The sequence below is a fragment of the Engystomops pustulosus genome, chromosome 8 (genome assembly GCF_040894005.1).
Source record: "Engystomops pustulosus chromosome 8, aEngPut4.maternal, whole genome shotgun sequence".
NCBI classification, from domain to species: Eukaryota; Metazoa; Chordata; class Amphibia; order Anura; family Leptodactylidae; genus Engystomops; species Engystomops pustulosus.
Genome location: NC_092418.1, coordinates 97,812,309 through 97,826,777, shown reverse-complemented (window position 1 = coordinate 97,826,777; position 14,469 = coordinate 97,812,309). Strand labels below are relative to the sequence as shown.

The 14,469-nt window shown below is 44.1% G+C and overlaps 1 protein-coding gene across 4 annotated transcripts in view; it reads right to left on the bottom strand.

Moving 5' to 3' along the window:
- The window catches only part of ITGB6 (integrin subunit beta 6), a 117,299-nt gene that overhangs the window by 37,761 nt on the left and 65,069 nt on the right, over positions 1 to 14,469 (bottom strand). For all 4 annotated transcript variants that reach the window (XM_072121906.1, XM_072121907.1, XM_072121908.1 and 1 more), the window contains 3 exons: positions 14,132 to 14,297; positions 12,387 to 12,548; positions 10,070 to 10,165 (listed from right to left, as the gene is read on the bottom strand). In XM_072121906.1, the coding sequence (XP_071978007.1) occupies positions 10,070 to 10,165; positions 12,387 to 12,548; positions 14,132 to 14,297 (424 nt within the window). The remainder of the gene's footprint in view (positions 1 to 10,069; positions 10,166 to 12,386; positions 12,549 to 14,131; positions 14,298 to 14,469) is intronic.

Below are 14,469 nucleotides of genomic sequence, written 5' to 3'. Positions count from 1 at the left end.
CAACGAGTGTTCACATCACAGCTGCTCCGCGCAGCCACTTCCATATGTCATTCAATGGGAGAGGTTTTTTTAGACTGCAGAGGAAAGAGGAAGTTTTTATTTGTTTCTATAATGTATTAGAAAGTCAAATATGTTTTTTTTTCTTTAATTGGATGAATGCCTGAAGAAATAATGTCTCTCCTCGCTGTGTATTATTTGGGACACTGCGTCTCCTTGTTTTGACTAGACAAAGCAGAAACCTATGGAGTAGGTAAGCGAATGTAGTGTGTGGGCGAATTTATTATTACTGAGTCACTGAACAAACACTTCATCAGGCTCTCACTAAGTTCAGAGTGTGCCACTCATTAACCCGGGGCATAAGGTCGCACCTCTGTGTACCTGAAACAGCATTAATGATTTTGATTAGAGATGAACGAACATGCTCGTCCGAGCTTGATGCTCGTTCGAGCATTAGCGTACTCGAAACTGCTCGTTGCTCGGACGAATACTTCGCCCGCTCGAGAAAATGGCAGCTCCCGCCGTTTTGCTTTTTGGCGGCCAGAAACAGAGCCAATCACAAGCCAGGAGACTCTGCACTCCACCCAGCATGACGTGGTACCCTTACACGTCGATAGCAGTGGTTGGCTGGCCAGATCAGGTGACCCTGGGATAGACTAGCCGCTGCCCGCGCTGCTCGGATCATTCTGTGTCTGGATGCCGCTAGGGAGAGAGCTGCTGCTGGTCAGGGAAAGCGTTAGGGTGTTCTATTAGCTTACTGTTAGGCAGGAGTGATTCTCCAAGAACCCAACAGCCCTTCTTAGGGCTACAATAACGTTCTACTTTTTTTTTTTTTTATTTGCATCTAGTACCATTTTGTGAGGAATTAGCAGGGGGACTTGCTACCGTTGTGTTTAGCTCTTAGTGGCACACATATCCACCTCAAACACCAAAGTGGGAAAATTTAGTAGGGGTTGGATTTCAATTAGGCACAGTCTGCCATTTGTCCTTTTTTATTTTACGTTTATTTTGTTTAATAACTCAGCGTCATCTCATCTGGCATAGTAGTGTGCTTTCATACTTGGCTAGAAAATAGCCATAGGAGAATCCAAACGGCTTACTTACGCCTACAGTAGCGTTATATATTTGATTTCTGGTTGATCTGCTGGTGGCTGTACTTGCTGCAGTGCATCTACTAGCCAATTGTGAGCAATTTGTAGTGAGACTTGCGACCGCTGTGTTTTGCGCTTAGTGACGCACATATCCATTGCAAAGACCGAAGTGGGAAAATTTAGTAGGGGTTGGATTTCAATTAGGCACAGTCTGCCATTTGTCCTTTTTTATTTTACGTTTATTTTGTTTAATAACTCAGCGTCATCTCATCTGGCATAGTAGTGTGCTTTCATACTTGGCTAGAAAATAGCCATAGGAGAATCCAAACGGCTTACTTACGCCTACAGTAGCGTTATATATTTGATTTCTGGTTGATCTGCTGGTGGCTGTACTTGCTGCAGTGCATCTACTAGCCAATTGTGAGCAATTTGTAGTGAGACTTGCGACCGCTGTGTTTTGCGCTTAGTGACGCACATATCCATTGCAAAGACCGAAGTGGGAAAATTTAGTAGGGGTTGGATTTCAATTAGGCACAGTCTGCCATTTGTCCTTTTTTATTTTACGTTTATTTTGTTTAATAACTCAGTGTCATCTCATCTGGCATAGTAGTGTGCTTTCATACTTGGCTAGAAAATAGCCATAGCAATAGGATAGCATCGTTTGGTTTTAAAAACTCAAAAACACAAAAAAAAAAAAAAAACACAAAAAAAAGTTAAAAAAAAATTAAAGCTATAACTCTCATTTTAAAAATGTTTAACCCGAGGGCTAGGGGTAGAGGACGAGGGCGGGGACGTGGGCGTCCAACTACTGCAGGGGTCAGAGGCCGTGGTCCTGGCCGGGGTGAGACACCACCTGCTTATGAGGGAGCAGGGGAACGCCGCAGAGCTACACTCCCTAGGTTCATGTCTGAAGTTACTGGGACTCGTGGTAGAGCACTGTTGAGGCCAGAACAGTGCGAACAGGTGATGTCGTGGATTGCTGACAATGCTTCGAGCAATTTGTCCACCAGTCAGTCTTCCACGCAGTCCACCCATGTCACCGAAATCGCCACTCCTCCAGCTCCTGCACCTCAGCCTCCTCCCCCCCAGTCTGCCCCCTCCCAGGAAAATTTGGCATTTGAACCGGCATACTCTGAGGAACTGTTTTCTGGACCCTTCCCACAGTCACAAACCACTTGTCCGGTTGCTGCTGAGCAATTTTCCGATGCCCAGGTTTTCCACCAGTCACAGTCTGTGGGTGATGATGACCTTCTTGATGTAGTGGAAGTGTGTAAAGAGGTGTCCGACGATGAGGAGACACGGTTGTCAGACAGTGGGGAAGTTGTTGTCAGGGCAGGAAGTCCGAGGGGGGAGCAGACTGAGGGATCGGAGGATGATGAGGTGACAGACCCAAGCTGGGTTGAGAGGCCGGGTGAACACAGTGCTTCTGAGACGGAGGAGAGTCCTCGACCAGAACAGGTTGGAAGAGGCAGTGGTGGGGCCAGACGGAGAGGCAGGGCCAGAGCTGGTGCATCAGCGCCAAATGTGTCAACTAGTGAAGCTCCCGTGGCGAGGGCTCTTGCGGCGAGGGCTAGATCTTCAGAAGTCTGGAGGTTCTTTAAGGAAACACCGGATGACCGACGGACTGTGGTGTGCAACATTTGCCAAACCAGGCTCAGCAGGGGTTCCACCACTACTAGCTTAACTACCACCAGTATGCGCAGGCATATGAATGCTAAACACCCCACTCAGTGGCAACAAGCCCGTTCACCTCCGGCCGTGCACACCACTGCTCCTTCCCCTGTGTCAGCTGATAGTCAGCCCCCTGCCCAGGACCCTGCCACAAAAACCCCATCGTCGCCTCCACGATCCTCCACAGCATCCACCAGCGTTCAGCTCTCCATACCCCAGACGCTGGAGCGGAAACGCAAATATGGTGCAACCCACCCGCACGCCCAAGCCCTTAATGTGCACATCTCCAGATTGCTTAGCCTGGAGATGCTGCCCTATAGGCTAGTAGAGACCGAGGCCTTTCGCAACCTCATGGCGGCGGCCGCCCCTCGGTATTCGGTCCCCAGCCGCCACTACTTTTCCCGATGTGCCGTTCCAGCCCTGCACCAGCACGTGTCAGACAACATCATCCGTGCCCTGACCAACGCCGTTTCTGACAAGGTCCACCTGACCACGGACACGTGGACAAGTGCTGCCGGGCAGGGCCACTATATATCGCTGACGGCACATTGGGTTAACTTGGTGGAGGCTGGGAGCGAGTCTGACCCTGCGGCTGGTCATATACTGCCGACGCCGAGGATTGCGGGGCCTACCTCGGTCCAGGTGTTTCAGGCCTACTATGCCTCCTCCTCCTCCCACCCCTCCTCCACCTCCTCCTCCGAACTACCATCCGTGGGCACGGCGCCATCAGTCGGTAGCTCTAGGCACAGCAGCAGTGCCGTCGCTAAGCGACAGCAGGCGGTGCTCAAACTGCTGAGCCTAGGCGATAAAAGGCACACCGCCCAAGAGCTATTACAGGGCATCACGGCGCAGACTGATCTGTGGCTGGCACCGCTGAACCTGAAGCCAGGCATGGTTGTGTGTGACAACGGCCGTAACCTGGTGGCGGCTCTGCAACTCGGCAGACTGACACATGTGCCATGCCTGGCCCATGTGTTAAATCTGATAGTTCAGCGTTTCCTCAAGACAAACCCCAATCTGTCTGATTTGCTCACGAAGGTGCGCCGCATCTGTGCGCATTTCAGGAAGTCCAGCACAGATGCTGCCACTCTCAGGGCAGCGCAGCGCCGCCTCCAACTGCCCGCTCACCGACTGTTGTGCGACGTGCCCACGAGGTGGAATTCAACACTGACCATGTTATCCAGAGTTTACCAGCAGCGCCGAGCGATTGTAGACTGCCAGATGTCAACTTCCACCAGAACTGGTAGTCAGGTCAGTCAGCTTCCTCAAGTCTACAATGAGGAGTGGACGTGGATGTCTGATATCTGTCAGGTGCTGAGTAACTTTGAGGAGTCAACACAGATGGTCAGTGGCGATGCCGCCATCATCAGCCTCACCATCCCGCTGCTTGGCCTGTTGAAAAACTCTCTGATCAGCATGAAGTCGGAAGCTTTGCGCTCGTCACAAGAGACGGGGGAAGAAGATTCCCTTGTTGATAGCCAAAGCACCCTCAGGTCTGTTTCTCAGCGCATATCGGAGGAGGTGGAGGTGGAGGAGGATGAGGAGGAAGAGGAGGAGAATGTTGGCGAGACACAAGAGGGGACCATTGTTGAGTCCTTCACTGTTCAGCGTGTATGGGCAGAAGAAGAGGAGTTGGAGGAGGAGGAAATGGACAGTCAGGCCAGTGAGGGGAGTGAATTCTTACGCGTTGGTACTCTGGCGCATATGGCAGATTTCATGCTAGGCTGCCTATCCCGTGACCCTCGCGTTCAAAGAATTTATTCCAGCACCGATTACTGGGTGTTCACTCTCCTGGACCCACGGTACAAGCAAAATCTTTCCACTCTCATCCCTGCAGAGGAAAGGAGTGTGAGAATGCATGAATACCAGCAGGCCCTGGTGCACAAGCTGAAACAGTATTTCCCTTCTGACAGCGCTAGCGGCAGAGTGCGTAGTTCAGCGGGACAAGTAGCGAGGGAGAGTAGGCGAGCAGGCAGCTTGTCCAGCACTGGCAAGGGTACGCTTTACAAGGCTTTTGCCAGCTTTATGTCACCCCAGCAAGACATTGTTACCTGTCCCCAGTCTCGGCAGAGTAGGGCTGATCTTTACAGAAAGATGGTGAGGGAGTACGTAGCTGACCATACCATCGTCCTAAATGATCACACAGCTCCCTACAACTACTGGGTTTCAAAGCTGGACATGTGGCATGAACTGGCGCTGTACGCCTTGGAGGTTCTTGCCTGCCCTGCCGCTAGCGTCTTGTCCGAGCGGGTTTTCAGTGCAGCTGGTGGCATCATCACCGATAAGCGTACACGCCTGTCGACTGACAGCGCTGACAGGCTGACGCTTATTAAGATGAATAAAGCCTGGATTTCTCATAATTTCCAATCTCCACCAGGTGAAGGAAGCTCAACCTGAATAATTGATCCACTCCTCCTCCTCCTCATTTTCCTCCTTCTCCTCCTCTTTGTACAGTAAAGCAGAGGAAACTGGCTATTTTTTGACAGGGCCCACTGGCTCTAGCTATAGTACTTTATGCATTTAATTTTTCTGGAGGGCCACCTACCCGGTCCTCTGTTTTAAACAATTTTTGGGAGTGCCACATACAGGCACTCAATCTATTCAATTTTTCTGGAGGGCCACCTACCCGATCCTCTGTTTTAAACAATTTTTTGGAGTGCCACATACAGGCACTCAATCTATTCAATTTTTCTGGAGGGCCACCTACCTGCTCCTCTGGTTTGAAAATTTTTTTGGACTGTCACATACAGGCACTCAATCTATTCCATTTTACTGGAGGGCCACCTACCTGCTCCTCTGGTTTGAAAAATGTTTGGGACTGCCACATACAGGCACTATCCAAATTAAATTGTCTCCATAGCAGCCTCCACACGTTGTCTCCATTGCTACCTCCAAAAGTCGTCCATATAGCTGCCTCCATAGATCGTCCCTTTATCAAACGAGGTGTGTCAGGCAGAAATTTGGGTTGTTTTCATGGATTCCACATCAAAGTTGTTAACTTTGTCGCCACCCTGCTGTGTTATCCACAAAATATACTGGCAAACTTTTATCATTTACCAATATTATTTCAGCGCTTCTTGCGCATCTGTTTACATTCCCCTCACCCGGCATATCCTAAACTTATAAGAACGCTACTACACTTAACTTGGTGCAGGCTGGGACCGAGTCTGACCCTGGGGCTGGTCATATACTGCCGACGCAGAGAATTGCGGGGCCTACCTCGGTCCAGGTCTCAAAGGCCTACTATACCTCCTCCCAACCCTCCTCCTCCTCCGAATTACCATCCGTGGGCATGCCGCCATCAGTCGGTAGCTCTAGGCACAGCAGCAGTGCCGTCGCTAAGCGACAGCAGGCGGTGCTCAAACTGCTGAGCCTAGGCGATAAAAAGCACACCGCCCAAGAGCTATTACAGGGCATTCCACATCAAACTTGTTAACTTTGTCGCCACCCTGCTGTGTAATCCACAAAATATACTTGCAAACTTTTATCATTTACCGATATTATTTCAGCGCTTCTTGCGCATCTGTTTACATTCCCCTCACCCGGCATATCCTAAACTTATAAGAACGCTACTACACTTGATCTTATACAAAAGGTTCTTAGAAGTGCTGTTTGGGGAATAGCCTAGAGACAGGGGCTTGGATTGGCGAAAGCTCGCCTGGCAGCGGAGCGCCAGCTCCATGCCAAGATCCAACTAACATAGTTTTAACTGCAGCACCTTTAATCTACTACTAGTTCACTGCCTCCATACATGGTCCCCTTATCAAACGAGCTGTGTCAGGCAGAATTTTGGGTTGTTTTCATGGCTTCCATGTTAACTTTGTCGCCACCCTGCTGTGTAATCCACAAAATATACTGGCAAACTTTTATCATGTAGCGATATTATTTGAGCGCTTCTTGCTCACCTCCTTTGGTTCCTCTCTGCCACCCATTGGTTTGAAGCCTGAGTCCATTTAGGGTATGTCGCCATGCCACTCTCTAGCCTGCTGCCGCTGCCTCTGCATGCCGTCCCCTATAGTGTCAGGGTCAATTATTGCATGTTTTAGATGCTATCTAGCTTCATTCTGTCACTCTGTCATGGCCATGCTGTTGCCCATAATTTTGGCATAATGGTGCGATTATGCAGCCTCAGAGGCATCCATGCATGCTGCCCCTGCTGTTTCCTGTCCATTTCCGTGGTGTTTACATCCTTTTCTGAGGTTCCCAGGTGTTTGGCCAAGCTTCCCTGTGCAGAGCCTTGGTCCCCTTGAAAAATGCTCGAGTCTCCCATTGACTTCAATGGGGCTCGTTATTCAAGACGAGCACTCGAGCATCGGGAAAAGTTCGTCTCGAATAACGAGTACCCGAGCATTTTAGTGCTCGCTCATCTCTAATTTTGATCAATCTGAATATATATGTTTGATTATTGTGTTGCTTTGACCCATTTTAATCAAATCAGAAAAGTTTATGTAAGCCATACAAATGTTTTCATAATTTTTCTGTAAATTGTCTCATTGTGAAGTAATTATCTTGACCTGTATTTTGTATTGTCAATGACTGTGTGTGTATGGGCGCAGTAATCAGGACTCTCACTGTCAATGACTGTGTGTGGGTGGAGTTATCAACACTTTCACTGTCAATCACTGTGTGTGTATGGGTGGGGTAATCAGGACTCTCACTGTCAATCACTGTGTGTGGGCAGAGTCATCAGAACTCTCACTGTCAATCATTGTGTATGGGCGGGGTAATTAGGGCTCTCACTGTCAATCAATATGTGTGGGTGAGGTAATTAGGACTCTTACTGTCAAACACTGTATGTGGGCAGAATAATCAGGACTCTCACTGTCAAACACTATATGTGGGCAGAGTAATCAGGACTCTTATTCTCAATCATTCTGTATGTATGATATCAATCCATCACCCTTCCCCAGGTGCTAAGGTACTTCTGCAGACTGTCAGATCTGTGTCCCTGTGGCTTCTTTTCTATCCTGCATTCAGCTGACAGGCTGTTAAATGGCTATAACTGTCAATCAATATGTGTGGGTGTGGTAATTAGGACTCTTACTGTCAATCACTGAATGTAGGCAGAGTAATCAGGACTCTCACTGTGAAACACTGTTTGTGGGCGGAATAATCAGGACTCTTACTGTCAATCACTGTGTGTGGGCAGAGTAATCAGGACTCTCACTGTCAATCTTTGTGTCTCTGATCAATCTAAAGTGCTTGATTAATGTGGGTCTGACCATGAAGGCCTCTTAAGCCATCTTAACATTTATTATGTTCCTCAAATTAATGGCAACTCCTTAGATCAAGGACTTTCTAACCATTTAATGACCACGAGTCACATTTTTTAGTTAGTTTTTTTCTTTCATGACATGCAAGTCTTCATAGTTTTATCACATGTTTTTGTTTAGAGAATTTGCAAATTACTAAAATAACAAAAAATATGCTTTCTCAAGATTTTTTCCCATTACACTTCTTTAATGAGTAGTGAAATTGAAAAAAACCTTTACCAAAATATGTTAAAAATATTTATGATGTCAATCCTTCCCCAGGTGAACATGGACTTCTGTAGACTGTCAGCTCTGTCTCCCTGTGGCTTCTTCTCTATTCTGCATTCAGCTGACAGGCTATTGGGGTACTGAACTGTGGCAGATAGAAATAAGTTCTAGTGTCATATTAAAGAGGAGAATCTCCCTGTAATATTGCACCAGAAATGTGTTTCTAGGTGCCACAGAACTGGAAATTTACAAAATCTGGGTGTTTGAGGTGGGTCGCTGTCATGATATCTATGCATATGCCATCTGCAGGGGTATGTACCATTAGGACATATGTAGCCATATTAGGCTGTCTATGCATTTGTGAATGGAGTTTAAGAACCATTCTTCTGTATATATATATATATATATATATATATATATATTATTGGAGGTCCCAAAGGTTGAGCCCGATAACCAGACACCCATCACTTATCCTGTGCAATTTATAATCCTGGCCCAATCCTGTGAATGTACATGAGACTCCTGCTTGTTTGTACTTTTGCTTTTCTTTGTTCTACACGGCCCAGACCAGCTCCAGTGATTACAGAGACACAGGAAATATTGCTCATTATATTCTCATTTCAGTTTAGACCCAGCTTGTCCCAGGGAAAAAAAACACCATTAATCAAAGGCTAATGCAATTCTCCATATTAAATCAGTGTGTAGGCTGGAAGCACCAGAGCAGCTCACGAAACACAACTGTATTCATCCCCACAGAATACATAATGTACAGCTTACAAAATCTAGGTTACCAACCATTAGTATCAAGGCTCATTCTGAAACTGTGCAAAAAGCTGCTAGAAAAAAAATTATATTTTGCATAAAAACAAACAAAGGAACATAAACAGGACCTGTTCTGGTGCTATATCATATATACCACCATATACAGACCTCTATGTATATGAGACTTCGCATATGCACTGTTGTAAAGGAGTCTATAGACGGTTCTACAAGGCACCATACAGAATTAGAATTACTTACTTAAAATTTTAACATATTCCATCCCTGAGTTCCTTCTTTGATTGCAATATATAGAGACACTCATTGACCTTCTTTGGTCAAAATCTATCCTAACTGTTTGATTTTGTTACCTCTGTGCAGTATATTATTAATCCCATGATGTCCCTGAAGAACAAATAGAGACCGGACCATCTCTGCCTGCTGGGAGGACAGTGTGGTTATACATTTCTCTAGAGCAACCTACAGATCATAAGTATTTAGTCATCTTTTGCACTATAACTTTGTGACAGGAGTGTTTCTAAATCATCAGTAGCAACCGTGGCAGGAGTTTGTGGGGACCAGACAGTTGAATTATCCAGGAAGCCTAGTGTCTGATATGATGAATCCCTACAGGGGGTCTCTAGATGAAAGAAAGGATTCCTGTAATTTTCTGAAAAAATACACACAACTAAATAGGATTGAAATGGTAATATTATATATTATGGAGATATAGGATACAATGACAAAATTACTGAAATGCAGAAATATATATATATATATATATATATATATATCTCATAGAATGGGAGCATGGCAATAGAAATTGTATCATTTTGGCAGAGAGGAAATTGATTTTTTATTTGCGGATTTCACCATCTTTGTTGAGGGATTTGTATAGAACTTTACAAAGGTTCAAACAGCCCTATTGAAACTATCCCGAATTGGGACCACTTGAATATTTTAGGCCCCCAGGTGCTGGCAATGTGCTAATCTCAAAGTATCTGGCTTCAGTGTAGAATACTCAATATTTAATTTAGCAAGTTTTAATGTTCACAGATGTAATGCACTTACCTGGTAAAGTGGGACTTGTTTTTGAGTTACAGCAAAAATTACCAAAATATTATTTTCCACCAACTTCTCTATCAGCTGTCCAAGGGTGGGATATTCCTAGGATAAACAAACAGCATGATGAATCAAGAACAATTTTATGAATGATCATATGGCCATACATTTTCACTGACACTGTAATGTGGATGAATTCCTAAATTCCAGCCCCCCAAAATATAATAATAATTCCTTTATTTATATAGAGCCAACGGATACCGCAGCGTTGCACAGTGCTTGCCAAGATCCTATCTACTTGCCTCACGTACCCTAAATAGTACAGGACAACTACTCTCCACACAAAAGTGCAAACACATAACATGACAAGCAAAACAAACAGGGAAGAATAGTCAACAAGCTAAGTCACAACAGAGATCACAGAAGTATAAGAGTAGTCTAAACAGTAGCCAAGATAAAAACACCAGAAAACAGTGTCTCACAATTAAGGTATGGAGCAGGTCAAGATAACCGGGCTATAACTGGCAGTGAACTGAAAGTGAACAAAATACTTATAGGAGACCAGAACCTCTGCCCTAGGAACAATTGGGATTGGGATTGTTCTAGGATAATTTTTTCATGATGGAAAAATAGAACAGGAAGATCTTTTGGACAAATGTTGCTTGTCATTAAAGTTTACACTCCAAAAATTTCTCACAGTTGAAATTGTCCATTTGTAACAATTATAGTTCAACGTCTACAAATGGCTGCAGGATTAATTTTGTGTAACATTTAAATAACACACAAAACCTATAAATACTAATGGACCATTTACATATACATAAACATGCGCAATGCAATGCAAGGAGGACACAAATATTGAAAAGATGCTCAAAAGTCAGACAACACCAATAGAAAAAGGAGATGAGCATAAATTGTAATAAAAATGCAAACATTTATTGAAGTCATTTTTTAAAAAAATCATCTTTATCATATTTATTACGCCACATGTCCCTGTAAGATGATTTATGTGGGCATGACAACTAGAGAGTTGTCGGATCTTCACCCCCATTCTTTCATTTTTTCACTTTTTTAGTGTCTTTTTGACACCTGATATATTCTTATTGTCCAATTAATCACTTTTTTGCACTCCACAGCTTTTTGTATATTTTCTCACTTTTGACACACATTTTTATATATATATATATATATATATATATATATATATATTTTTTTTTTTTTTGTGCAGTGTTCACTCCAATCGACATTTTTGCCGTTCATTCACAGTTGTAACAACAATACATACACTTTCTTGGTTCTAATATAACTTTTTCTCACTCGCATAAAATTGCCTATATATACGGCATCCTCATTCATTCTAATTCCACTCATACACATTTCTTTTATTCACATACCCCATTCACCACTTCACCCATTTATTTATTCATTTATTATTTTTATTTTTATTTTTATTGTTGCTGTCTAGCAACATTCATGTCTTGCTGGCGACTTACAACATCGTTCCTAAGCACACACTTATTCATGTTAATGCTTGTTTAACTCATCTTGCACTGGCACACTATTTTGCTTTGCCCTACAGTTGCCCTTAACAAATATGGTGCCTTGATGTGTTGGAGGAGTGTGTGCATGCCCGATGACCTCTGGGTGTTTGCACTTCCTGGTGGGTCGGTCACCGCATCATCCAGATCACGTGATGTGCTCTGGGTGTTGCTGCTGTTCCGCCCCCTGGTTCGTGTCTCCGCCCATGCCGCCGAGCATGCTCCACTGAGATTCAGCTCCACACGTCGCTCTCATTCAGGTGTGTAATTAGTTTGTCTCTTCTGATTGGCCGGCCAACAGCATTTAAACCTTCCAGCCTCCTCCCAGCACCACCCCTTGACAAAGTCCTGCCGCACGAAACACGTGTCGGGGAGGTGCTGGGCAGCATCCTCTCCTCAGCGCCCTCATACTCCAAACCCACCAGGTCAGGTACAGGTCATTATTTCCCTCTGTGCGCTCCTTGTTTATGCATTGTGATATTTTTCTACATTACCTGCTTCTGTGATGTAATTAGCACCTTTTGGCTATGCACTAAGCACTTTAAATTTGTCTACTTCCTTGTCAGCCATTGTGTGCTCGCTGCCCAGCACCTAAAACTACACTACCCTTTTGTTATGTTCTATTTTTAAAAAAATTACTTCAATAAATTTTTGCATTTTTATTACAATTTATGCTCATCTCCTTTTTCTATTGGTGTTGTCTATTATTTAAATAAGTAAAGCTTCAATCACTTTGCAAATCTTCTAATTACTTAGCCAGACCCCAAGGTGATACAACTGTACTATACCTGGACAGTCGACATGTAGTATTCATTATTGCTGTCTAGGTGGCATTGACAATCGTTAGGAATCACAATACCGGCCAGTTTGCTATCCATGCCATAATGAGAATCTGCATCCGTAACAAATACCAGCAAATGCATCGATCCGTTTCTCCATCCAATTCGATCCTTCAGAAAAAGGAAACATTTTGATATATTACTGTACCACATAAAAGTTGCTCAAAAAACAATTTTGTGCAAATTTTAGATCTGTTACCTCCAGTACTATTATAATATAATTAGACACCAGGACAATTGGATAAATGGTGGTCCGTTACACAGATGTAACAGCAGATTCACGAACTGTGAGCCTTGATTCTGAAACCCCAAACAAGCCCTACCTACTTACTCAGTCCACCCTAATTGGTGATTGGCCATAGGTTTATCCCTATGCCAAAGGGCAAAACACGGACACACAGACAAAACAAAACAAACAGATAAGAGGAGATGACCGAGCCAGGTCACAACAGTAGTCAGGAAATCAGAAATCATGAATACAGATCACCAGGCAGTTATAGAGCTGACAAGAAACTTCTTAACCAGCAGTGAATAAAGGAAAGGGCGGAACATGCATGTGATCTCAGAACCCGGTCACAAAAGTGACTGGGCCAGAACTCAGAGATCCAAATAATATAGGGAGTAGATAATTTGTATGCAAAGCTTCCTGTATATACATAAGCCATAATGTCAAGGTTTTGTTTCATTTTGGAGGTGAAGACCCTATGGAAAATATAATCATGCTTGTAGGATATCATCATATAATGAAGTCAAATCAAATTTGTAGAAATTTTTTATTAAGTAGAGCCCGGTCCCAGTGATTGGGAGCACAGTAAGCTGCAACATGCGGTGTATTCTTCATAACATTTAACTGCATCTGAAGTTGTTATTGGCTTATTTGTATCTATTTAAAGGTGTCACATTTATGGCTACCCTCTAAAGGGGTCGGCCACTTTTCAATAAATTTGTTCCATCTGTACCGTTGCCTCCTTTTACAGTTTCAGCCTTTCCCAGTTCTCACCATGCTGCCCTCTGCATATAAACACAATTTCCTGTCTCTCACTACTCCAGCCCCTCCTCATGGTGTCACCCACTGTGTCTCTCTTTTCAATGTCCATCCTCACAGAGAGTGTGTGTGTGCGTTTGGGGGAGGTGAAGCAGGATGAGTAATAACTCTCCTACTACAGCTCCTCCTTTTTATCCAACATGTAAACAAAGAATCAAGGAGAGTCTGCACACAGCACAAAAGTAAGTAGCAGGAGTGCTCAATTACTTAATGAACATGCAGGGATTATTTTAAAGGCAGTAAAGGCACACAGGCATCTTTTCTGAAAGACCAGCCAACCCGTTTAAGGCTACATGCCTAAAGGCTGCTCCTGGGACCAGTGTTTGCAGCACCTGTGTCATCATTGTGTGAGGTTTGCTACACACAAAAATGTTAGTAGAAAAGACTCCTGCCTCCCGGCTGAGGCAGTCAGCTCACACATGGGGTTATGGAAATTGCGGCAGTGTGCATGAGTCTATAGAAAAACATGGGGCCATGTGCTTTCCATTGAAACAACTGCCAGCACAGGGTCAAAAACTACATTCATGGGCATCAACCCTTACATGCATATTACAATATCTTCAGGTTTCACAGGTTCTCACCTGTAAATCGTTTTCCCCATTGTGCACTCTGGTTTAGCAAATATTTAATATAATAAAAAATGACTTACTTTGCAAACTGCTGCCTGCATAATGGCATCAAACCCTCCTTCGGGCGTATCAATATTTGCTGATATTCTTTGCTTTTGCACAATATCATTAAAATTTGCTGCATTATGAGTCAGTGATAAAACGTGTTTATACCCAAAGGTAGGTAAGCAGTCCACGGACTCTCTACTGTAAAATGGAGACACTCGTATTAGTCATATCCAATGATCATGAACTCTAAAAATGAGAATACTAAAAAAAATCCATAAAAATAAAACAAGAATCCTACTGTTTTCCTAACAAATCAGTTTAGTTAAGACTTCTATTTCCCATCAAACAACTATTCTGGGTCATCATTTCT